This window comes from Lagopus leucura, unplaced genomic scaffold (assembly GCF_019238085.1).
Source record: "Lagopus leucura isolate 7727_CA_CO unplaced genomic scaffold, USGS_WTPT01 Super-Scaffold_100008, whole genome shotgun sequence".
Taxonomy (NCBI): Eukaryota; Metazoa; Chordata; class Aves; order Galliformes; family Phasianidae; genus Lagopus; species Lagopus leucura.
The window spans coordinates 27,603-53,316 of record NW_024962265.1 but is presented as its reverse complement, the minus strand read 5'-3'; the positions used below and the strand labels follow the sequence as shown (position 1 = coordinate 53,316).

General features: G+C 50.9%; 1 protein-coding gene across 2 annotated transcripts in view; it reads right to left on the bottom strand.

Annotated features, from left to right (window-relative positions):
• Positions 1-433: 433 nt before the first annotated feature.
• The window catches only part of AHCYL2 (adenosylhomocysteinase like 2), a 44,848-nt gene continuing 19,567 nt past the window's right edge, over positions 434-25,714 (bottom strand). For both annotated transcript variants that reach the window (XM_042872469.1, XM_042872470.1), the window contains 16 exons: positions 16,138-16,246; positions 13,744-13,887; positions 13,342-13,442; positions 11,235-11,337; positions 10,598-10,692; positions 9,768-9,874; positions 9,338-9,454; positions 6,491-6,554; positions 5,694-5,782; positions 4,985-5,055; positions 4,766-4,860; positions 4,414-4,512; positions 4,238-4,306; positions 4,088-4,166; positions 3,350-3,470; positions 434-2,279 (listed from right to left, as the gene is read on the bottom strand). In XM_042872469.1, the coding sequence (XP_042728403.1) occupies positions 2,273-2,279; positions 3,350-3,470; positions 4,088-4,166; positions 4,238-4,306; positions 4,414-4,512; positions 4,766-4,860; positions 4,985-5,055; positions 5,694-5,782; positions 6,491-6,554; positions 9,338-9,454; positions 9,768-9,874; positions 10,598-10,692; positions 11,235-11,337; positions 13,342-13,442; positions 13,744-13,887; positions 16,138-16,246 (1,470 nt within the window). In that variant the 3' untranslated portion in view covers positions 434-2,272. The remainder of the gene's footprint in view (positions 2,280-3,349; positions 3,471-4,087; positions 4,167-4,237; positions 4,307-4,413; positions 4,513-4,765; positions 4,861-4,984; positions 5,056-5,693; positions 5,783-6,490; positions 6,555-9,337; positions 9,455-9,767; positions 9,875-10,597; positions 10,693-11,234; positions 11,338-13,341; positions 13,443-13,743; positions 13,888-16,137; positions 16,247-25,714) is intronic.

Here is a 25,714-nt window from a genome sequence, read left to right as displayed (position 1 = left end):
GCCCCGGTGGGGGGGGGGGGGGCGGCTGTGGGGTGACTCTGTAGGGTGGAGCTGGAGGCTGTCAGTGAGGCAGTGGGTGGAGGGGAGGGCAGTGACCCCACACTGGTGCCATACAACAAATATTTGCCACATCCAGACGGGGGTTGGGGTCCCATCCCCATCCCATCCCATCCCCATCCCATCCCATCCCCATCCCATCCCATCCCATCCCCATCCCATCCCATCCCATCCCATCCCCATCCCCATCCCATCCCAACCCAAATCCCATCCCATCCATTCTCATTTCCATCCCAGCCTTATCCCAACCCAACTCTATCCCCATCCCCTTCCCCATTCCAAGTCCAAGCCCAACCCTGACTCCACTCCCATCCCGACCCCATCCCACTCCTCACCTCCATCGCATCCCATCCCTCATCCCCAATTCTGGAGCACGTCGGTTTTCCAATGTTTTATTTCCGTTTTGAGATTACAGAGTCTTTATTGCTGCTCTAATACAATCACTCAGACATCAATAATTAAAACATCCTTTTGAAAATGTTCTCCAAGTTTTGCTGCCCTCTCTGCAGCTGACGATGATGGGTTTTGTCTCATTTGTTTCTAAAGATCAGAACTGAATTATTTTCCTTATGCGATTTTGCTGGTGTTACCTAAATCTCCTTTTCCTAATTCTTTAAAAATGTGTTACGTTAAAAAAAGAAAAAAAAAAAAAAGAAGAAGAAGAAAAAAAAAATTACACGTTTTAATTTAGAGATGATCACAGAATATTATAATTCCAGATTGATTAGGAAAAGCCAAGCAAGCGGAAAAGCTGACAGGAGAAGCAGAATGACACGGAGAAGGACTTTAAAAATAGAGGTGGGAAAAGGTGGGGCCATTTTGGGGGGGTAATTTTTTTGATTATTTTTTTTTTGTCCTATCACCTGGAAGAGAAATGAAGGTAAATCAGGGCTTAGAAATCGGCACGGCCGCCGGGAGAGATGATCCTGGGGCAGCGGTGAGCTCAGTGTGGGGTGCTGAGCTCCGTGCTGGCTGCTGAGCTCTTTGTTGGGTGCTGAGCTCTTTGTTGGGTGCTGAGCTCTTTGTTGGGGTGCTGAGCTCCATTTTGGGGTGCTGAGCTCCATTTGGGGGCATGAGCTCCATGTGGGGATCCAGAGATCCAAGTTGGGTGCTGAGCTCTTTGTTGGGTGCTGTGCTCCATGTGGGGATCCAGAGCTCCATGCTGGGGTCCAGAGATCCAAGTTGGGTGCTGAGCTCCATTTTGGGGTGCTGAGCTCCATTTTGGGGTGCCAGGCTCCACGTTGGGGTGCCCAGTGTGTAGATGCTCAGCACCAGGAAACTGAGCCACGTAGGGACGCTCGGCGCTGGGAAGCTCAGTGCAGGAACACTTCCTGGACAGACGCTCGGCCCAGCGCTGCCCCCAGCATAAAACATCCAACAGCTCCGCGGACTCTTCCCAAAATCTCCGATCTGGGCACAGTTGTGGAGCAGGGAGAACTGCTGGCTGCAGGACGCGGCTGCGGGGCCGCGCTTCCACAGCTCCTCCTCTCTTGTGCGTGAGTGACGGCGAGGACACGGCGAGGAGCTGCAGCAGGCAGCGGCCAGAGGTGGATGAAGGAATCTTCAGGTGGATCGAGCGGTGCCTAAGGGACGAGGGGTGCTGGGACACCAGCCCTGCAGCTCCGCTTTGTGGCCAACAGTTGGCCAACCTCCATCGCGGAATGACGGCAGTTCCCAACTGGACGCCGACGGGGCGCAGGCGGCTCCTCCGCCCAGAGGAGGTTTGATGGATGTGATGGAGGAACGTCACCGGGAAATCAGACTCTGCGTGTTCCCAACGAGGCTGCAGAGGAGCTGACGTGGGTGCCGTCGGCCGTCGCGCTCCGGCCGTGATTCGGAACCACGCGAGCAGCAGGAAGGAAACTTTGGTTCACGGCAAAGCTTGGCACTGGGAACGGAGCAGCAGCGCAGCGCAGCGGAGTCCCCACCCCATCGGCTCCTTCCTCACCCTCATCCTCACACAGCCCCGAATGGGAACGACCACAAAGAGAGAAACGAAACGAAGGGAAAGAAACGGAGCGTCTCCCAGTCCGCGGCAGCACGAACACGAGGCAGAGCCGCGCACAGAACTCTAATTCAATAAATAAATAACCTAACACACGGTCTACTACGAGAGCAAGCCCGGCTCGAGCGTAGCAAGCTTGCGCTGCTTCATCCTGTACAGTAGTTGAGAAAGGATTTGGGTTCTGTTCCTCGTGGCGACAGCGGCAGGAACTTAATACCTGGAAAAGAGAGAAAACCAGGGTTCGGCACACAGAAACGGTGAGATTTTGGACTGGACACTAAGAAAATGATAGAATGTCCTGAGTTGGAAGGGAGCCACAGGAACCAGTGCATCCAACACCTGGTGTTGGCTGAAATGGTGTTGGAAGGAGCCAGGTCCTGTCTCCTCCCTCGGAATTCGGAGATATTTTTAGTCCGGGGGAGGGAAGGGGAAGATCAGCGGCGCCAACAGGGCTGTGGGTTGGGATCAGCTCAGGGCACAGGGAGCTGCACTGCCACCTCCAGCACCCGAACCTGGCTTAGAGCAGCAGAACTTATCAGAAACAGAGGGGAAATTTTGGACAAGTCCACATTGGCTTTTGGGTTGGGTGGCTTTGGTTACACTGCGTGTGTGTGTGTGCGGAGTCACCACCCCAAATCCTCAGCCTGGAGGGAGAACTGACCCACAGAAATGTGGGGTTTTTCAGTGCCTCCTCTCTGGTGTGAGCCCAAGCGCTGCTGAGCGCCAGCCCCGCTGCGTCAGGCTTCAAAAATAACCTGGTTGCCTGAGAGCTGCCCAGGGGCACTGCAGAGGGAATAGCTGCCATGCAGGGAGTCCTCAGCCTGGGTGCAACCAGGGCAGGAGTGAGGTGCTGGGGAGACCTGGAGAGGAACTTGGAGGAACTCAGGAACAGAGGAGAGTGCATCTGTACATGGACAGATGGTGACAGAACAACAGGGAACTGCTCTGAGCAAGACTGAGGACAGGAAATCCTTCAGCCAGAGGTGATACAGCCCTGGCACTGATGCCCAAAGCTGTGGGTGCACCATTCCTGGAGGTGCCTGAGGCCATGGATGGGGCCATGGGCGGCCTGAGCTGGGGGGCACCCAGCCCACAGCAGCGCTGGGACGTTGGGGTCCCTTCCAACCCAATCACGGTTCTACAGTCTCTAAGGTTCCTTCAACCCAACGAGGTCCAGGAGCTTTGAGGACTCTCCCAACTCAACCCAACTCAATCCTATGAGCTGTAAGGTCCCTCCAACCCAACCATTCCACGATTCCGCAGTTCCGTGGCCGACAGGAGCTGCACCTGTAGTAGTTGGGTTTGAAGGGCCCGTTCTTGTTCAGCCCCAGGTACTTGGCCTGCTCGTCCGTGAGCTCTGTCAGGTGCGCGTCGAATGTCGGGAGGTGGAGGCTCGCCACGTACTCATCTGAAATATTCCAAGCAACGAGCGGAGCACAGCTCTGAGCGACGAGCAGCAGAGAGAGCAGAGCTCGAAGCACAGCTCCCTGCAGCTCTTCTGAAAGAGGCAAAGAGCTCCCACCGCCCATCCCCTGCACAAAGCATTGACAGTTTCACAAAGCGTCGCAGCACGAATGCCGGAACGGCAGAGATTCGCCTTTGCTGCTGCGGTATGAAGTGGCTTTGTCCTTTTCTTTGATAAAAAACAAACCTTTGGGCAAGCTGTTCTGCAGCCCAGACAGAAGCTGCCCTCCCCCTGACCTTCTCAAAGCATTCATATCTTGGAAGCACTCCATGTCCCATAAACACTCGCTGTCGGAATTGAGACAGATTGAGAGAGGAGCCTCAAAGCTCAAAAAAATATATATATATCAAATGTATCAAAATGAGGCTGTTGAGCTGCGCCTCTTCCAACTTCCAGATTTGGGTCTGGAGAAGTGAAGTGTCCAACAGCACCTCCATTAGCCCTGGGCCACAAGGATGAGGGTGAGGACGGATGAGGATGATGCCCAGCACGGCAAAACCTCTTTGCTCAACACTGGTGAGGAAATAAAGAACAAGAGAAGGCAACCAGCACGTCCTTACCCATTTTCTTTGGCAGCAGGTACACGTCTTGCTTGTAGCGGCCCTCGGGAGCATTGTACAGCTCTATCAGAGCCAAAGCCTGCATGGAGGGGACGCTCGGTGAGTCAGCGCCGCGTGCTACGGGCTGAGCCCCCCCCCAACCCCACTCACCTGCGTGGTGGCGGTGATGGACAGCACGAAGGTGGGCACCGTGGAGCAGCTCAGGTTCAGCAGGCGGCCCTGGGGAGGAAAAGCACCCAATCCTGAGGCTGTGCCTCCCTCCTGGGGCGAGGCACGGTCTCCCCACGCTCCTGCAGCGGGAGGCGGTCGCTTTCCGTGCCTCTCACCTCCGCCAGCAGCACTATTCGCTTCCCATCTGGCCAGATGACGTGGTCCACCTGGGACCTCACCCGCTCCCAGGTCAGCTCCGGTGTGCGCAGGCTTGCCTGAAAGACAGCAAGCAAATGGTCAAAGAATCATAAAACCGCGGGACGGCCGGGTTGGAAAGGTCCTTAAAGATTGTAGAGCTATGGGACGGTTGGGTTAGAAGGGTCCTTAAAGACCACAGACATCCTGTGGGATTCCTGGCAGTGCCGTGCAGTGGATGGGTGGGTTATTTTACTCAATATCTCACGCTGAAGTGGGGCCAGGAGCTCCCCACGGCCCCGCAGAACCCACCCTGTGCTACGCAGCGCTCACCACATCGATCTCAGTGTTGGAGTGCCCCATGTTGCAGACGATGCAGCTGTTCTTCATCCGGTCCAGGTGCTCCCTGGTCACTACATTCTTGTTGCCTGTGAAAAGAGAATGCAGAAATATCAGCAGGCACAAAAACGCAAATTATGGGTGTGACTTTGCCCATTTTCTGCCCTTTCCTTTAGAGCTGGGTGCTCGTCTGCCCACCCCAGCGCCGCGTACCTGTGCAGGTGATGACAATGTCCACCTGTCTGATGACTTCGTTGAGCTTCACGAGCCTGAACCCATCCATGCTGAGAGGGAAAAAAAAACAGGTCGTGGGAAAAGCAACAACAAATGTGCCAAAAAACAGAGGAAAAAAAAAACCTCTCATAAAAAACTCATTTTAACCTCTTAACACGGCACGACAGCCAACACGGAGCGCTGAGCAACACCGTGCCCCAAGCACTTCTGGGGTGAAGCATAGAGATTCGGGTCTCCTGCGCAAGATGTGATACTAAAAAGTGGATTTTGGGGGTTTCACACCCTTCTGTTGCAAACTCAGCATCCAAAAATGCCCATTTTTGTTTGTTTCACTGAGGAAGGTGCGCTCTGCACATGGCAGAACCAGGGCAGGACTTTGGAGGATTTGTCAGCCGTTCCCCTGAGAGCTTATTTCTGTCTCTGCTGAGCTACAAAATCGCAGTTACTGTACAATTATTTTCTTTTTTCCCCACTCTTATCTCTCAGCTTGTCCCAATTCCTGCTTCTTCCCGCTGCAAATCCCTTTTGGAGGTCATACCCCCAAATTCTGCAGGTGATGGTGATGGAAACGCAGACATTCTGCTTATGGAGGGTGGTCAAACCCAAACATCCTGCAAGCGCTTCCCACTGCTTCGTGCACAATTTTCCTGCAGAACATCCCCAGAAAGGAGGGAGGCCGGGTGCTTACCAGGCCTGCAGGGCGCAGATGGGATCGATCTCAGTCACGTAGACGATGGAGCCCATGGCCTTCAGCGCCGCGCAGCAGCCCTTGCCCACCTGGGAGGGAGAGGAGGAAGATGAGGGACTTTGGAGGCATGCAGGATTCCCAGATTTGGGGCACGGGAAGGTAGAAGAGGCACAAAAAAATAGACAAGTGCTAAACTCAGGTTGCCCAACATTCTCAGGTTTGGAGCAATGTAGGACGTGGGTCGGGCTGCAGCTCGGCTCGAAGCTGAAGACATGACAGTGCTGATTATTTGGCTTTCTGAGAGCTCTTTACCCTCCCTCCCCCAAGTCGTCCTTGTGTCCAGAAGGACAAACAACACCAAGAGATGACATTTATCTCAGGGGACATGCCAGGGTTCTGCACAACCTCTGCTCTGTTTAGGAGGTGTCACAGTTCCATCCCTGAGGGTCAGCCCCCCGTACCGCAGGGAACGCAGCAGTGCTGATAAGGACCAACGCCTCCCTAAAGTGGAACTGCTTTCTCAGGAGGATCCCTCCATCTGAGGGTGAAAACACATCAATAAGGCAAACCTCGCTTCTATTTCTTGAGCAGCTTTCAGCACACATCGCTACAGCTGTGCGCCCACAGAGCTCAGCCCCGGGTCGTTGCCACCGCAGGTATTTTTGTGTCCCTTAACATTTCACTGTTGGTATTTTCATGCACTGAGCGTGGAGCAGTGACACATCTTAAAGCTCAGGTTTGGTTTCTGCTGCACATCTCGCAAGGAGAGCCCTCGTCTGGGCAGCGGAAGCCCTTACCTCCCCATAGCCACACACCACCACCTGCTTCCCTCCAAACATCATGTCTGTTGTCCTCTTCAGGCTAAGGAAACAGAAACAAAGAATTAAACTCCAGCAGCAGGAACAGGAATCGTTTCTATTCCCACATGGGAGTTTCCCCTTTGGCCAATTTGGGTGCTGAGAATTGGAACAAAGAGGACAGATTTGGGGCTTGATCACAGACACATATACATATTTTTCAGTTCAGATCTCTAAAATCTTTTCCAAAATATCTTCTTTGTGTCCCATTTTATTAACAAAAGCCACGACGTCTCATGGAAACACCTGCAGAAGACGCAGAGGCGGTATTTGCTTGCCAGAATCCCGCTGCTGTCCCCCAGCACAGCTCCCCCTCCCACCCATTCTCCTTCTGCCTCCTCCCCAGGAGCGCCCTACATCGCAGGCTATTTTTGGCGTGCAGAAATAGGTCAGCAGTGCAGGGAAGGTGAAATTCCCCCACACTTCCTGAGGAATTCAGATTAAAATTCCAGCAGGTTTCCTTGCACCTTGGCTCAGGTTTCCCTCAGCCCCATCTCAGTGCCCGTCCTGTCGCAGCTGAGACGACCAGCCTTCCCCCATCCCGATCGAGACGATCAATGAAACGTGGAATCACAAGGAAATAACGAATCTGTTTAAGGATTCCAACCTTTTCAGCCTGCTGAAAGGTGCAGCAAAATAACAACTCTGCCCTCAGACACTCAGAACTTGGGAGCAACTCCTCACCAGGCACCCGAGCCCCCAATGACACAGCGACACAGCTGCCTCTGGCCAGGCCCTGGGGCATCATTAGAAGGAAGAGCTGTCACAGAATCACAGAATCACAGAACTGTAGGGGTTGGAAGGGAGCTGCAGAGCTCATCGAGTCCAACCCCCTGCCAAAGCAGGTTCCCTACAGCAGGTCGCACAGGTCGGCATCCAGGCAGGTCTTGAACATCTCCAGAGAAGGAGACTCCACCACCTCCCTGGCAGCCTGTTCCAGTGCTCCGTCACCTCACTGTAAAGAAGTTCTTGTGCACATTGGTGCAGAACTTCCTATGCTGCAGTTTCCAGCCATTTCCCCTCATCCTGTCTCCATTCACCACTGAAAAGAGTCCGGCCTCGCCGTTCTGCCCCCCACACCTCAGGTATTCATAACCCTGGATCAGGTCCCCTCTCGGTCTTCTTTTCTCCAGGCTGAACAGACCCAGTTCACTCAGCCTTTCCTCATAGCAGAGATGCTCCAGGCCCCTCACCATCTTTGTGGCCCTCCACTGGATGCTTCCCAAGAGATCCCTGTCTGTTTTGTACTGGGGAGCCCAGAACTGGACGCAGTGCTCCAGATGAGGCCTCACCAGGGCAGAGCAGAGGGGGAGGATCACCTCCCTCGACCTGCTGGCCACGCTCTTTGCAATGCACCCCAGGATGCCATTGGCCCTCTTGGCCACAAGGGCACACTGCTGCCTCATGGCAACCTGTCGTCCACCAGGACACCCAGGTCCCTCTGTGCAGAGCTCCCCTCCAGCAGCTCATCCCCCATCCTGTACCGCTGCATGCCATTATTCCTCCCCAGATGCAAGACTCCACACTTGCTTTTGTTGAACCTCATCCGGTTTCTTGCTGCCCAGCTCTCAGCCTGTCCAGCTCTCGCTGAATGGCAGCATGGCCTTCAGCCAATCCTCCCAGCTTCGTATCATCACAAACTTGCTGAGGGTGGCCGCCATCCCCTCATCAAGGTCAATGATGAAGATGTTGAACAAGGACCCAGCACCGACCCCTGGGGGACAACACTGCTCACAGGTCTCCAACCAGACTCTGCACCGCCAACGACGACCCTCTGTGCTCTGCCACTCAGCCAGTTCTCAACCCACCTCACTGTGCACTCGTCCATCCCACAGCTTTGTTATAAGGATGGCATGGGGGACAGTATCAAAAGCCTTGCTGAAATCAAGGCAGACTACATCCACTGCTCTCCCCCAATCCACCCAGCCAGAGACAACATCACAGAAGGCCACCAGGTTGGTCAAGCACGACCTCCCCTTGGTGAACCCATGCTGACTACTCCTGATCACCTCCTTTTCTTCCAGTTGTCTGGAGATGACATCCAGCACCAGCTGTTCCAAAATGCAGAACTGTGGGGATGAAACTGCACGATCGTGCAGGGAAGCAGCAGTCGTTTCAAGGGTCACCTTCACGTCCTCTTACCAGGACACGTATTATAAACATGGATCCTCTTCCCTTTTGGTCACAACAGCCTCTACCAAGAAGACCGCTTCAAAGCCGAGATGAGGGACGAGGTGCTCCAAAAGATTTGGGAAAAAGATGCTGTTGTGGTCAGCAAGAAGCCCACTTTGGAGCTCTGAGATGCCCTGGTGCTACCAGGTGAGAGGGGAGCGTAGCAGTGTGAGCACAGCTCAGCAGGAGGAGATGTGCCTGCATTTCTACGTATTCAGTTCATCATCCGTGGTGCAGCTCTGCCACTGTGTGAAGTCCAACTTCTCCTTTGTTTGGGGCTGACTGAGCTGCTGGGATCATCACCACAGAACCATAGAATATCCCAACCAGCAGGAACCCACGAGGAGGAGTCCAACTCCTCCAACAAGCACCACCAGATCCAGCACCGTCTGAACTGCGGGAAGGCAACTTGTCCTCACCTCACCTCTCTTTGGCAAAGTTGGGCCAAAATTTAGGGGGACGGACGCTCAATTCCATAAAAAGAAAGAAAATTAGAGAGAAGGAGAGGAAGAAATGCCATTTTCTGCAGGATGATTTTCCCACAAGCACAACATTTGAACTCTGAAGCCCAGTGTGCAGATGTTTATGTGTAGCTGCACAGAGAGCAGCACATACCCATCCAAGATGGACTCCCTGCAGCAGTACAGGTTGTCAAACTTCTGCTTTGTCACTGAGTCATTTACATTCATGGCTGGGACGCAGAGTTTCCCTGCTTTGGACAACTGGTAGAGCCTGTGAGAAATAAGGGAAAAGCAGAGGATCAGTGCAAAACACGTCCAGGTGTGTTCTGCAGTGTTTTGGTTTGCTAGGATGAATGGAGAGCATCTGGAGGGACAAATAGAAACTCTTGAGGATCTGAGCAGCACCCTGATTTCAGGATGACTCTGAGATGAAGCCACAGCTCTGCAGCTCTCCCTGTCTGCAATCCCACCCCAAAGCAATCATAATTTCCTCTGCCACATCTCACTCCTTTCCAGAGAGCTCAGGCCCAAACCTTTGGCTTTCTCCAAAGGCTGTCCCTTGTGCATCTGCCATCTCCCCTTACCTGTGCACTCCGGTGACGCTCTCCTCTACGATCCCCTTGATCTTCTTGAACATGTTGGGGTATTTCTTGTAGATCCAGTGAGTGAGATCTCCTCCGTCATCCAAAATCTGGAAGAAAAGCAACCGCGGTGTCGCCACGCTGACAATTCCTTCTGACCCCAACAAGGCACAAAGGGAGAAAAGCTGCACCCGAATCTTCCCTCGAAGGACCTTCTTTGTAGCCAAGCCCCATCCATGCGTGTCATGCCCCATGATACCCATGCACAGCCCAACCATGCAAGCTCAGAATGCTCCCCAATTTTCCCCTTATTTTACATTATTTGAGCATGTTTCATACAGAACTTCCCATCTGATCGCATTGTCTCTGAAGATGTGGAGCTCCCAAACCAGAGGTTCATATTTTGGGATTGGTGTGCATGTTCTCCTAGCTTCACTTTATCAATTTGTGGCATTTTCAATGGGAAACTACTCCTCAAAAAGAAGAAAAAAAGCCAATATTGTGTCTAGACTGAGATTCACAACTTGTGGGTGGACTTTTTGACCTTCACAATTCTTTCTGAAACTCAAACAAGCCAAGACTGGCAAACAAACAGTGTGGATCCATGCCTGTCTCCTCGCATTAATTACTATTCGTCTCATTTAGATCACGAGCTCTAGGGCTACAAATCACAATGCAAACTGCACACTTGGCAGCTGTAAATGATTCCCCTAAATTTGCTCTTTTTTTCCCCACCAAAGACAAAGCTGTGCCTAAAACCAGGAGGAAATGCACTAAGCCCCATTGAGAAGGGGGCTCCCTCTTGGAGCTCCAACACGGCCATGACATCTCACCATGTTGGGCTGCCAGCCCTCCACGTTGACGCAGCGATCGATGCACCACCAGAAATCGTCTTCAGATTCTCCTTTCCAAGCGAAGACGGGGAATCCTGGCACAGAGAGGGAGGTGGGAACCACTCTGTGATTCTGTGATCTTTAAGGACCTTTCCAACCCAACCGTTCCACGACTCAATGGTCTCTCGGGTCCCTTCCAACCCAAACCATTCCTCAATTCGTCTGGGGAGTGGTGAAAATCTACCCAGGTAGAGCAGGATTGGAATTAAGGCATCTCCCAGGTGGACGCCAGCAGCTCCTGGTTTGTGAATGCTGGCCCCAGAAGGTTCTCCCTCACCCCTTGCAGCCAAAGCCATGGCTGACACGTAAGAATTTCTTCTCTTTGCAGAACTGGACTTCATATAGAACTGAACTGCGCCCAGCGTGCGCTCCCTAATGGAAAGAACCAAGCACAGTAATTTCACCCTCCTGTGGGTTTATTCTACATTTAGAAGACAATAATAATAATAACTAAAAAAACTAGAGGAGAACATAAGCAAACATGTGAGAATGTCAGTGAATGTAAGGCCTGTCGATACGAGGGGGCAGGCAGAAATCTTTTCAAAGCAGGAAAAGCGGAGCAGGCGACATTTCCTACCGCTCTCAGCGAGGGCAGCGGCCACTTCATTGAGGGTGGAGTAGATGTTGCATGCAGCCCACCTGCATTGGGCCCCCAGGGCACCCAGGGTCTCCATCAGGACCTGGATTTAAATTAAAAAAAAAAAGGAAAGAAAGAACAAAATCAGGAAAAAGCCGAGCTTGGCCTCACACAGATCCAAAATATCAACTTACAGAAACACGGAGTCATTAAGGTTGGAAGAGACCTCCAAGGTCATCGACCCATCCCCCTCATGCCCATGAATTACAGAATCTCTGAGGTTGGAAAAGACCCCGAACCATCAACCCATCCCCACCACACAGCCTCCCAAATCCCCACTGCCACTCCTGGTTTTGGAGGAGAACCAACAGCTTTCACACGGCACAGCCGCATTCATCGCCACCCACCACATCTCCATGCATATCTGATAGAGGAAATGTGATTTGGCTACCACTGCCAACAGCAGTGCCTTACAGACACCTCACATCAGCCCTGAGCACATGCAGAGATGCCCACAAAGCTCAGAGGGAGCACAGCATCACAGAACCACATTCAGGATCGTGTCCTATCCTAAGATAGATGGCCACCCTCAGCAAGTTTGCTGATGATACGAAGTTGGGAGGATTGGCTGAAGGCCGTGCTGCCATTCAGCAAGAGCTGGACAGGCTGGAGAGCTGGGCAGCAAGAAACCGGATGAGGTTCAACAAAAGCAAGTGTGGAGTCTTGCATCTGGGGAGGAATAATGGCATGCAGCGGTACAGGATGGGGATGAGCTGCTGGAGGGGAGCTCTGCACAGAGGGACCTGGGTGTCCTGGTGGACGACAGGTTGCCATGAGCCAGCAGTGTGCCCTTGTGGCCAAGAGGGCCAATGGCATCCTGGGGTGCATTGCACAGAGCGTGGCCAGCAGGTCGAGGGAGGTGATCCTCCCCCTCTGCTCTGCCCTGGTAAGGCCTCATCTGGAGCACTGCGTCCAGTTCTGGGCTCCCCAGTAAAAAAAGACAGGGATCTCTTGGGAAGAGTCCAGCGGAGGGCCACCAAGATGGTGAGGGGCCTGGAGCATCTCTGCTATGAGGAAAGGCTGAGTGAACTGGGTCTGTTCAGCCTGGAGAAAAGAAGACTGAGAGGGGACCTGATCCAGGTCTATAAATATCTAAGGTGTGGGGGGCAGAGTGGCGAGGCCGGACTCTTTTCAGTGGTGAGTGGAGACAGGATGAGGGGAAACGGCTGGAAACTGCAGCATAGGAAGTTCTGCACCAATGTGCACAAGAACTTCTTTACAGTGAGGTGACGGAGCACTGGAACAGGCTGCCAGGGGGGCTGTGGGGTCTCCTTCTCTGGAGATGTTCAAGACCTGCCTGGATGCCGACCTGTGCAACCTGCTGTAGGGAACCTGCTTTGGCAGGGGGTTGGACTCGATGAGCTCTGCAGCTCCCTTCCAACCCCTACAGTTCTGTGATGCTGTGATTCTATGATTAAGAGACAGGAAGAGCTACAGAGAGCATCTCTGCTACACCACCTGCAGTTATACAAAACGCATTTGTGGTGCTTGAACAGATCCACGGACAGAGAGTAATTCATTTTCACCACTGGCCATCTGAAGTTCGTCTAATCTGTGGTGTGAATTTGTGTTACTGATTTTGACTACCAATAGAATTATGGGATTGAAGAATGGCTTGGGCTGGAAGGGTCCTCAAAGATCACAGAGCCGTGGGATGGTTGGGTTGGAAGGGAACAACCTAAAGGATAACAGAAGTATAGAATGGTTGGGTTGGAAGGTTGGAGAACCATGGGATGGTTGGGTTGGAAGGATACTCAAAGATAACAGAGCCATGGGATGGTTGGGTTGGAAGGGTCCTCAAAGATCTCAGAGCCATGGGATGGTTGGGTTGGAAGGGTCCTCAAAGATCACAGAGCCATGGGATGGTTGGGTTGGAAGGGTCCTCAAAGATCTCAGAGCCCCAGAACGGTTGGGTTGGACAGGACCTTAAAGAACTCAAACCCAAGTGTTTTTGCAGCTCTGACAGGCAGCCACAGCACTCAGCAGCCCCACTTCCATCAGTCCCACACTGAAATAAAACAGGAGGAGGTTATGGATGGGATCTCACCGCTGTCTGGGCTGTGATGTGTGTGCAGCCCACAATCTTGGCCCCAGCCAGTGGCTTTTCTCCCTGAGCTCTCTTCCTCAATGCCATCAGCGCAGGCATTTCTGAAAGGCAAAATGGAGAGAGGTCCATCAGTGCCACACATGGAGAAGCAAAAGGCTTCAATGGAGGCATCAAAGAAGTCAGGGCACAGCTAAAACTAATCCCACATCCCTGTGAGGTTTTTTCCCTACGACCCAGAATGCAATACAATCACATTTTCCAAATTTCTACCAGCAAAGAAGCTTCTTCCTACAACTTAGGATTCAATAACATCACATTTTTGCAAATCTCCACCTTCAGGAGAAGGAAGAGCAGTGCAACAAGCCCTGAACGAGGCAGAGCGGAAGGAACGCGGTGTTTCACCTTGCTCAGCGATTTCGATCTCTCGACGCCCAAATTCTGCCTGCTTGATGTTTTTCACACAGAAATCACTGCTGCCCTTGGAGTTCTTCTGCTGCTTGTCTCGGGGGGAGGTCTCATCGTCAGAGCTGTCAGTGTAGGAGGCAGCTGGGGGAGAACAGGAGGTCAGAGAGGGAGCAGAGCTTTCATATTCAAAGCATTAGGGTTGAAAAAGAGGTCTGGGATCCCTAAGCTCAACCACCAAAACATCCCCACCACGCTCACTAACCATGCCCTCCTTTTGCTTGTTTGATAAAGGGAAAGGGAAGAAACATTTAGACACTGTTTTGCCTCTTCTTCCTCCTCTTCCACCTCTTCTTCCCTTTCCTTCTATTCCTCTTCTCCTCCTCCTCCTTTTCTTTCTCTTTTCCTCTTCTTTCCCTTCCTCTCTGGCTGCCCCTTGGCACCCAGCTCAGGAGCCCATCACTCACTCCCCACGCAGCATTACCCAAAGCCCTTCACCCAGCTCACAGTGGCACAGTTCTGCATGAACACAAGACCTGGCACCAAAATCATCCCCTGGAGCAGCATGGGGAGCTGAGCAGAGCTGACCACTGACCTGCAGCTCGCTCATCGAATGCCCTCCGATGAGTTTATTTCTAAGCTTCCCTTTGCTGAGCTCCTTTTGGAACTGCAAATTGTTATGAGTCAAGAGTCCCAGATTGGAGCTTCTCAGCACCCAGCATCTCTCCTGGGAAGGTCTCCAAGAGGTAAGGAGCTCCAGGACGCTGTCCTGCTGAGCAGGCAGAACTGATTTGCATCTTTCTACCCCAATTCCGTGCTTAAACAATGCTAGAGGAGTAGAATGACATGAAGGGTGGATGAATTGCATTGCAGAGAGCTGAGCCCACGGTCCTACCTCTGCCCACAACCACAGCGCTACGGAGGCACCCAGACTGTGGGAATGACCCAAAAAAGGATTTGCAGCACCTTCCAAGAACTCAGAGCCCATGCAATCCCCTACCAACGGCTCTGCTTGCATTTCCACAGCAGAAGATCCGAGGCACGGCCATCAGGCAGCACCCCAGATCCAGCTCCTTTCCCTCCTGGCTCTCAGGAAACCCTCCAGCGATCCCCAGGGCCGAGCTCAGTGCTGGGCTCCCCACACGGCTCAGCTCTAATGCTCTTAGCAGGAATTAAGGGCTGCTGGAATGTCTCTGCCACAATCCTGTTCCCAAACCCCTGTGTGGGTCCAAGGGTGGGCAGCAGGGCTGCTCAACCTCAAATCCCACGGTGCAATGCTGAGGGCTGTGGGAGGATAGCAGAGCTGTGCAGAGATCTCTGTAGAACTGCAGATCTCCTGGGGCTGAAGGCGACTTTTGTAAATCAAATCTCACCCAGATTCTTGTGCACTGATGGGAGGGGAGAGGAAAGGAGAACAGAAAAGATGAAATAGGGAAAAAAAAAGGGGGAAAAAAAAGGTTAAAAAGAAAAAAAGGGGGAAGAGGGGGAGGAAGAAAGAAGGGGACAAAGAAGGGAATTTTAAAAAGAGGGGAACAGGAGGGGAAAAATGGAGGGGAAATACAGGAGGGGGAAAAAAATGGGAAGAAGGGAAAGAAGGGAAAGCAGAGAACAGGGGAAGGAAAGGAGAGGAGAGAAAATGGAAAAATGGGAGAATAGGGAAAAAGGGGAAAGGAAAGGGAAGGGAGAGGGAGAAGGAGCTGCGTTTCAGGTAGTGAGCAGCACTGCCTCACTGTGCCATGGATCCTGAATGGGTCTGTTGTTGATGTGAGAACACCCCCAGTGAGCAATTCCCATTCCCAGAAAAACACCCAATTCCCCCAGGTTTGTTTCGAGGACTTTGCTGTGTCGTGTTTCTGCATCAGCACCAAACGTCGGACATTTCATGTGTGGGGCACACGGTGAAGTCAGCCTGATCTCGTTAGGTTTTAATAAATGCTCACAGTCTGCTCCAGGAATGAACTATCAGTATAAACTGGGAGTGCCCAAGGAAACCAGATGGGGAAAAAGAGGAGGAAATAAAGGGGAAGAGAGGAGGGAAAGAACGGGAAGAGAAAAAGAAAGGGAAAGAGAGGAGGAAAGGCAGCAGGAGACGTACACGAGGGTTCAAAGGAGAGTTTTAAGAGCAGAACAACCTATTTTTCCACCCAAACACAAGTGAAGATGATGAGATAAAAGCAACAATCCCTTCCCACGCTCCTCCTTTTCCATGGTCTACATGGACATCGGGGTGGGACACGCAGACACTGGGATGCACGGACGTTGAGATGGGATCCACATATGTTGGGATGGGGGACAGCGATGCTGGCATGGGACAGGTGGGTGTCAGGATGGGACACGTAGATGTTGGGGTGCACAGACAGAGGGACAGGACACACGGATGGGGGGGGCACCAACCTGAGCTGTAGCTGTCTGTTGATGACTGTGAGATGGAGCGGGACAGCGAGCGGCGGCCGATTTTCGTCGGGCGCTTATTGAATTCCTGCTTCTGGTCAGCAAACTGGATCTGGGGAGAGAAACGGGGGGTTAGAGCAGGTGGGAAAACCCAAGGGCTGGGCAGAAGGATCCCGAGCCCTCCTCTGAATAACTGACGCTCCTCCTCGAGCCTTCTTACAGCACAGAACGTAGATGGTTTCCATTCCCCTTCCACGCAAACTTATTTTCCCTATAAATAAAAGTTATTTGTTGCAGGAGAGCCCGATTGCTCCCCAGCTTCTGCAGAATGACAAGGGATTGACCCACCCTGCAGTGTTCTTTGCAGTGAATGGGAAATCCCTTTGCTTACTGTGAAAGAAGTACAATAGACAAAACCCAAACCACCCCAAGTCATGAATTCCAGCCACACTCTGTGTGAAGGAGCATTTCTATCACCCAAGGTCAGTTAAGGATGCTTGGACAAACAGTGGCAGAGAGCATAGCTGAGCCTCCCCCTGCCTCAAAAATGGGCCACCTTGGGTCAAACAGGGACCCAAATGCTGCAGTCAGCACTGCCAAGAAAAGGACGTGAGCAGCAGCTGCCACACAGAGCCATTAGGAGTAATTACTCGGATTCATAATGTGCAGGAGGGATAATTAGAGCAGAGCCACCCCTGTCTAGATGCTTCTTAGGGTGAAACGAGCTTTAAGAGACACATTTACTACAGGGTAGGCTCCTGCCTGCAGCTTCACACCCGTTCCTGCAACAAGCCTCTCGTTGCAAGAATTCTTTGTCTGCAGTTCATTTGGTCCCCACTCTTGGTTGAAAAGCTCCCTACTAATCAATTTTGGCTCAATAAGGCCAAATAATCAGTGCCTGCCCCAATCCAGGTTCCCACCTGACCCAAACACCTGCTCTTGCAGATGATCCCACTGCTGGGCCACAGAGGTTGGCTTTGTCCCCATGTCCCATTTCTGGGCTCTGGATGCGGTCCCATCAGGCTCCCCTTGCTCCCAGTGCTCTTCCACAAGCAGTGGGGCTGCTCCATGTCTGTGATTTTATGACCTTTAAGGCCCCTTCCAACCCAACCACTCCATGATTCTATGATCTTTAAAACCTCTTCCAACCAACCATTCCATGATTCTGTGATCTATGAAGACCCTTCCAAACCAACCATTCCATGATTCCATGATCTGTGAAGCCCCTTCCAACCCAAATCACTCTACGATTCCACGCTCTATGAAGTCCCTTCCAGCCCAACCTCTCCACAACTCTATGCTCCTTAAGGCCCCTTCCAACCCAACCACTCCATGATTCTATGATCTATGAAGTCCCTTCCAACCCAACCATTCAATGATTCCATGCTCTATAAAGTCCTTTCCAACCCAACCATTAAAGTCCTTTCCAACCCAACCACTCCATGATTCCATGCTCTATAAAGTCCTTTCCAACCCAACCACTCCATGATTCTATGATCTATAAAGTCCCTTCCAACCCAACCATTCAATGATTCCACACTCTATAAAGTCCTTTCCAACTCAACCACTCCATGATTCTATGATCTATACAGTCCCTTCCAACCCAACCATTCAATGATTCCATGCTCTATAAAGTCCTTTCCAACCCAACCATTGAAGTCCTTTCCAACCCACCCATTCCTCGACTCCATGATCTTTAAGGCCCCTTCTAACCCAACCCATTCTGTACAATCAGAAACACGACTTGCAAAACTCCTTGGACTTTGCTATGGGCAAAATACAAGGCGACACGGTGCAGTGGGATTAAATATTTACATCTCCAATTTACTGCAAACCATTAGTTGAGTCTATTAACTGAACCCTCGGGGTATTCTGAGAAGGTGGTTTTGCTTGAAGAAGTCACCTATGCATAAGGAATTTGACCCTTTTCTAGGAACATAAAGCTGAGTTTGAGGGGGTTAAGCAGCAGGGAAAAGGTGATGGGAGCTCCTTCATCCCTGGGAATCACAGTGGGTCCCGGTGGGACAGGGTACCTGAGCACACAGTGGGGTTTAGATTCCTTTCCTAAGAAGCTGTTGGCCTGAAATAAATTTTCTTCTTCATTTAAACCCCTGCGAGCAGAACCACTCCATGAAAGCACCAGGTTATCGGCGTGCAACGATGGGAAACATGGAGACAGTTTGCAAGGGAACGAATAACTGCTATCACAGAGCTCTGCTGGGATTTCCCCTCCCCACGTCGCCCATTCAAGGTGCAGTAATTCCCAGCGGTGCAGCAATTGCATTCAGACCTCTCAAAGTGTTTCTACGTGCGGGAGCATCTCCATCACGTTGGCTCTGTTCAACAAGAGGTGTTGCAGGATGGGTCAGACAGAGAGGATGCAGGTGGAACCTGAGCTCCAGTAGAAATGCCTCCACTGGTGGCAGCTGGCTGTGCTAATCAGGAGGGAATAGGAAGGCTTGGAGAGCTGCAGGTGCGTGGCTTAGGAGTTGCACCGATGCTGTGGTTTTCCACCTCCAGCTGCTTCAATCTGAGAAACCTGAGCCACAAGTGTTAATGTGCAAGGAGCCACGAGTCCTTATGTGCCAATGAGAGAAGCTTTGCTTCTAGTTGGGGATGTTCCTGGGTCTTTGCACCGCGGTTCTGGCGCCCGCAGTTCATCCTAGTGCAACACAGACCAGCCCCGCGGCGCCGAGAGAAAATAAAGGAGTTCTGCAGAAAGGAGGGATTTCCCCCAGCCAGCTCCAAAAGAGGTGGTTTTGGGGAATCAGAGGAGGACAGAGACAGAAAGAAAGGGATGTTGGGGGCAGGAAAAAGCCTTAGGGTGCCTGGGGGCTGCCCTCACCTGGGCTTTTCTCCCTGCATCGCCATCGACATTGTACTTCTTCTTGTTCAGCATGCTGCGGGTGCCGGCGGCTCCTATTGCGGCTGCTGGGGAAGGAGGCAGGGAAGGTGCAGCAGCAGGAGGCTCCTGGGCTCCCTTTGGGCTGAGGAACCCCAGCTCCGTGGGACATTCCCACCTCCAACCCCACTTCTGCTCCCCGAGCTCAGAGAGGTTTTTACCGTGTGTGCGTAACAGAAGCTGATTTATATAACCGGGCCGTTTCCTCGCCCACTATAATTAACTTGCTAATTAGGCTCTTTTTAACTCCCCCAACCTTCTTTTTGCCCAATGTCAGATGATGCCATTAGCAGAGCCTCATTAGAACAACATTAACTAACGAGCAACTAAAACAATGATGGTGTTTGTTACGCTGCAAAGCGGGTTCTCATTACGGCACTCCCGGAGTCCAACCTGGCCCCACCACTGCTGACACTTCCATTTCATTTTCGGAGCCCTTTTCCAAACATTTTGCTCTGACAGTGCACCCAAGACGACTCCTACAGAGAAACTTTACTGCGCAGAGAATCAAAGGGGGAGAACCTGTATTTCTGTAACAAACCAAAGAAGAAGAAGAGCCTATATTTGGGCGTTGGAACTGGATGGTCTCTAAGGACCCTTCCAACCCAACCATAAAATGATTCCATGATCTTTAAGGTTCTGACCCAACCATTCTGTGATTCCATGATCTTCAAGGTCCCTTCCAACCCAACCATACCACGACTTCATGGTCTTTAAGATTCCCTTCAACCCAACCATTCTGTGATTCCATGATCTTTAAGGTCCCTTCCAACCCAACCATACCACGACTTCATGATCTTTAAGATTCCCTTCAACCCAACCATACCATGATTCCATGATCTTTAAGGTCCCTTCCAACCCAACCATAAAATGATTCCATGATCTTTAAGGTTCTGACCCAACCATTCTGTGATTCCATGATCTTCAAGGTCCCTTCCAACCCAACCATACCACGACTTCATGATCTTTAAGATTCCCTTCAACCCAACCATTCTGTGATTCCATGATCTTTAAGGTCCCTTCCAACCCAACCATACCATGATTCCATGATCTTTAAGGTTCTGACCCAACCATTCTGTGATTCCATGATCTTTAAGGTCCCTTCCAACCCAGCATCTCCATAATTCCATGATCTTTAAGGTCCCTTCCAACCCAACCATACCACGACTTCATGATCTTTAAGATTCCCTTCAACTCAACCATTCTGTGATTCCATGATCTTCAAGGTCCCTTCCAACCCAATCATACCATGATTCCAAGATCTTTAAGATTCTGAACCAACCATTCTGTGATTCCATGGTCTTCAAGGTCCCTTCCAACCCAACCATACCATGATTCCATGATCTTTAAGGTCCCCTTCAACACAACTGTTCTGTGATTCCATGATTCTCTATTTCTCAGAGGGCACTGGGAAGCAATGGCCCAATGGATGTTAGGACCTCAACTGTAGTCTCAACACATCACTGTAATTTAATAAGCTCGACATGATTAAAACCTGCTCTAAAAATAAGGCTGGAGAACTATCAACAAACCATGACATCCCACGTGGATCATGTGTCTGTTGATGTTTGGTTAATAGTAAGAGCTGTGCTGTAGCAAAGGTAGAGGCTTGGGGTGAGTGTTAAGGTAAGAGTATACAAAGCTGCTTGAAATAATGACCTTAATGAGGATGATGAGCATTCTGAGGCTTAGGCTAATCATTATTTAAAGTGTGATTGTTCGCTTCCACACTGACCCAAGAAAGCACACAGAATTCAAATCAGTTGAGTTAAAATCAGGATCACAAACTCTGCTCAGAACTTAAATTCAGAATTTCAATGAAGTCATCATGTGGCGCTCATCTCAGCACACCAAATTCAACAGCACCAGGATCCAGGGGTCCTAAAGGGGAAGATCACAGAGGGGGACAGATCTGCTGCTCTGCTCTTTGCAAGGTACTGATCAGCACCAAAAAACCCCACCAAATTTGAAGCAATAAGCAAAGCTGCACGTGATGCAAAGTTCATCACTACCAACACGACGTTGTCAGGAGTTGGACTCGACGATCCTCGTGGGTCTCTTCCAACTCAAGATATTCTATTCTACGAAAGCTCACTTCTTTGTTGCTGATGTACACGCAATATGGGTGAAAAGCTAAAAAAAATCACAGAAGAGGAACAAAGAGCTGAATGGTGAAGCGTGGTCTTACAGAAAGAAGCTGTGAAATCCACAGAGCCTCAGGAAGCTCCGCTGAGGGCACCCGACGTGGGACATGGAGAGGAACGATGAGTTCGGAGCCAACCTCCACGCATGGGCTGCACTCGTAGACAAAGATCAAGCACTAAGAATAGCTTTGTGTGAGCATATAAACTTCTTATTCTGGTGACCTCAGTATTTTTAGAAGAAATACGGAGAGGAACGACTCCAAAAATAGAAAGAGATGAGTGGAAACCTAGGAAAATGAGTCCCGTGGACAACGTCGAGTTGAGCTCCAGATGCACGCCTTCTGCCTCCCAGCCCTCCCTGGTTTTTGGAGCAAGGTCGATGTATTTTCAGCTGCTTGGGGAATTCTTTCCATCAGAGAAACCAAGCAGAGAAAAGCATTTTTTCCTGTTTCCAGCCCTCTCTGCTACCGACACAAAGCACACGCTGCCCTGAGCCATGGCTGCAGTGTCACAGGTGCTATGGCAATGTCAGAATCTGATTGAGGAATTAATTTGATAATGAGAATTGAAATAGTTAAAGAGATAATAATTGCTATGCTGATCCCGTAGCTGATGAAACACTGAGTCCCCTGAAATGCGCCGTGTTTTCTCCCACTCCTCCTCCCCACCGGTCCCAAATTGCTATACAATTGGCTCTTAATGCAAAGCAGCCACGGAACTGGAGAGGGACCATGTCCTGTGTCATCAGTCATCTGCAGTTTGGCAGCTGATGCTGGAGAAGGGTCCTGGCAGGGGAGCATGTCCAGGAGATCTTGAACTTCATTGACTCTCCTGCTAGCTGTGCGCCATCGTGTCCCAACGTCAGTGTATCCCAGCACTGCTGTTTCCCAATGCCACCATGTCCCAGTGTCATCATATCCCAATGCCACTGTACCTCAGTGCCTTTTTATCTCCATTTCTCTGTATCCCAACACCACCGTATCCCAACGCCATCCTCCCACCATGTCACTGCATCCCAGTGTCACCACATCCCAACACCACCACATCACAACATCATCATATCCCAACACCATCCCTCTATCTCAGTGCCACTGTATAACATCACCATATACCACTGTCACCATATCCCAGTGTTACTGGGACCCAATGGCACTATCACTGCATCCCAAAACCACTGTGTCCAAAAGCAGATCAGTGAGACCTGAGCATGCCCAACTCCTCCTGAGACTTCCAGTTCCCTACAGGAGCCATCAGACAGTGATGTGGGAATGAAAATAGCACGGTAAGTAACTCACCATCCATGCTGGCATATGGAAAGCAGCAGTGCAGCAGCTGCCATTCCTCAGCTCCATCAGTGTCAGCCCCGTGCCCAGCTCCAGGAGTTTGCTGGGTTCCTCATTTCTGCCCCCAGTACCATGTCGGGTACCTTGCCCAACTCATTTCTGCAGCTGCAGCCAGCCAGATGCCTCTATTACTGGATTTAAACTCAATATGGTTGCAAATAGACTTTGTAATCCCATGGCTGTATGAAGAATCAGAAATAGTCTTAAAGGACTTGTGTGTTGCTCAGAAAAGCAGAGGTGGAGCTGGCTGACTCAGCTGCAGCTCCCTCTGCTGCTAGCAGGCAGAAAAATCCAGTGTTAACACACCTTGTTTTCCTCCTCTTTTCCTCTTTTCACTGCAAAACAGATGGATTTTGTGTGAATCACCTCCATGAACAGAAACTGGGGAAAGTTTGTTGGGTTTTGGTGAGATTTTCGTCCTGCTGGCACGCTCCTCCTTCCTGAGTGAAAGCAGCTTCTGTTCAGCACTGCTTCCAGCTTTGGGCTATTTTATCCTCAGCTCCAAGCAACACACAGAATACCTTACCAGCAAAAATGCACGAAGTCTGCCTGCTGCTGCCCCCAGGGACAAGTAGCTGAGATTTTCCAAACCTACAGGATTTGCTCTTGCAGGATTCCCTGGTGAACTGCAGCAACTCACTCCCATTGTTTGCCAGCACCGTTACCATAAGGAGGAAGAGCTGCTGACTTACAAGCCATGCTGACACTCCAGGTTATCTCTCCCACGCTCTTCTTAGCCTTCAAAATACTTAAATAAGGAACAAGGACACTTGGCTGTCCCTGTCAACAAAACAGGAGTATGGGTCAACAAATGGGATACGGGTCTTTAGCAGAAGTTGGGTGAGTTGACTGCACAGGGTCCAGTCCTGCTGGACCTCATCATCCTGCAGCCATTTGCACCAAGGACCATCAACCTGTGCACACCTGCATCAAGGACCACCATGCAGTTGCACGTCTGCACCAAGGATTGCTGTCCCATTGCACGTCTGCGTCAAGACCGGGTCATGTATTCCAGCCTGCCCACATCAGTGTTCAAGAGAATCACTGAATCATTCAGGTTGAAAAAGACCTCTGAGATCATCGTGTCCAAACACTGACCCATCTCTACATCTTGTCCTTAGAAGTGCTGAGCCCTGAGGCCCTCAGGCAGTTGGACTCAATGATCTCTGTAGGTCCCTTCCAGTGGAGCTGTTCTATTCTACACCTTTCACTGGCAAAAAACATAAACACCACCAACAAAAACACCACAAAAAACTGTGCAGCCTGGCTGCCGTAGATTCAAGGGACAAGAAAAGTTCAGAAAAAGCTTTAAAAGTGCCCAATTCAGAGAGATGAGGTGGGCACCAGGCTCAGGGAACCAAGGCAACTCTTTCTTTGCAGTATATTTCAAAGCAGAGAAGAGTCCCAAGTCTTCATGGTCACCAAAAAACATGAGCAAAGGTCTCACTGGAGAAGGAGAATTAGCAATTCTGGATGGAACGAGCAGAACAATGTCGTCCTTTAAGACTATTTACACACCAGGTCCTCCGCTGAAAAGTCGGGTGGAATTTAATGGCTCAGTTCCTGCTGCGGCACCAGAAGTGTGGGGACGAGGCTGCACTCAGCAGCACGACAGGCTGCTCGGAGAATGAAGACAGTGAGAGTTTAACGCATGCGATGGGCTGCAAAAGCCACACATGGTCACAAGGGGGAGCGAGAGCCCGAGGAAAAAGCATTCGAGCCTCCTGCTGCAAATAAAACGACGGGGAGCGGAGTGAATTTGAGGTCTGCCCAGCTTCAGGCTAACTTGCAAGAGTGAGTTCGACAAGTTAATAAACGTCGGGCTGCTCCCAGCTCCTGGTGCTCAGAGATCTCCTTCCCAAGGGGACAGAAAATGATGAACTCTCCAATTCAAGGCTTTTTGTCAAGTCAACACCAAAACAGATGCAGCTTTTAGCAGAGCCACCCAGCTCTTAAAAGTTGAGCTCAAGTGTCATTTTCTCATTAGCTCGTTGCATTGCTGCCTGTGTCCCACCCTCTGCCTTCAACACAGCCCAGTTTTGGAGTAGTTGTGAGCTTTTAACCAAAAGCGTTTGCAAAGACTGAAGGCTGGGGCTTTATGGCAAGAAACATCTTCCCAGGGCTCATGGACCTGCTGGTGTCTGGAATGGAAGAGAATGGAGGAGGAGAAGGAGAAGAAGGATGGAGGAGGAGAAGGAGAATGGAGGAGGAGAATGGAGAAGAAGGATGGAGGAGGAGAAGGAGAATGGAGGAGGAGAATGGAGAAGAAGGATGGAGGAAGAGAAGGAGGAGAATGGAGAAGCACAGAATAGAATGGAATGAAGAGAAGAATGACTCAAAAGGGACCCACAAACTCATCAGGGGCAACTGCCTGCTCCCAGCAGGGACAACCAAACATTAAAGCACATTCCTGAGGGCATTATCAAAGTGTTTGTCGAAATGTTTTCCACTCTCTTGAACTACTTCTTTTGAAGTGAGGAATACCCAGAGTGTGCAGATATCTGCACTACCCAGCAGCACTCCAGCGATGCTTCAGATGCAGATCTGATCCAATCAGGCTGTTTATGAGATCCTGCTGCTAGATTTTATCATCAGAGAAAAATTCGTTTTTAAAACAAATGATTTTCCCCATGAGGTTTGCAGTGCTCCGGGGACATGGAGCTCTCTGAACAGTAAAACATCAGGGCTGGGTAAAGCTGCAGGATCCTCCAGGAGAAAGGAGTGTACTCTGAACATGGCACAGGGCTCTGCCATGGAGCATGCAGCTTGAGATTGTCTTTAAAAGGCAAAAGTGCAGCTGGCACGAGCATTCGAATATTGGCTGGCAGAATGACTGGGATGATATATTCCTGTTCAAATCAAACTTGGAGAGGAGGCAAGAGGAAACAGGGCAGGAGAGTGAGAAAGGCAGCATCGCAGCAAGGCTGCGTTGAATTTAACTGAACACTGATGCCAGAATCCCAGAGTCAAAGATGGATGGGTTGGAAGGGACCTTAACAATCACAGAACTAAAAAAATGGACCTCTGTTGGAAGGGTCCTTAAAGATCATAGAATCATGGGATGGTTGGGTTGGAAGGGACCTCAGAATGGTTGGGTTGGTAGGGATCCTGAAGGTCTCAGGATGGATGGGTTGGAAGGGACCCTGAAGGACTCAGAATGGTTGGGTTGGAAGGGACCTTGAAGGACTCAG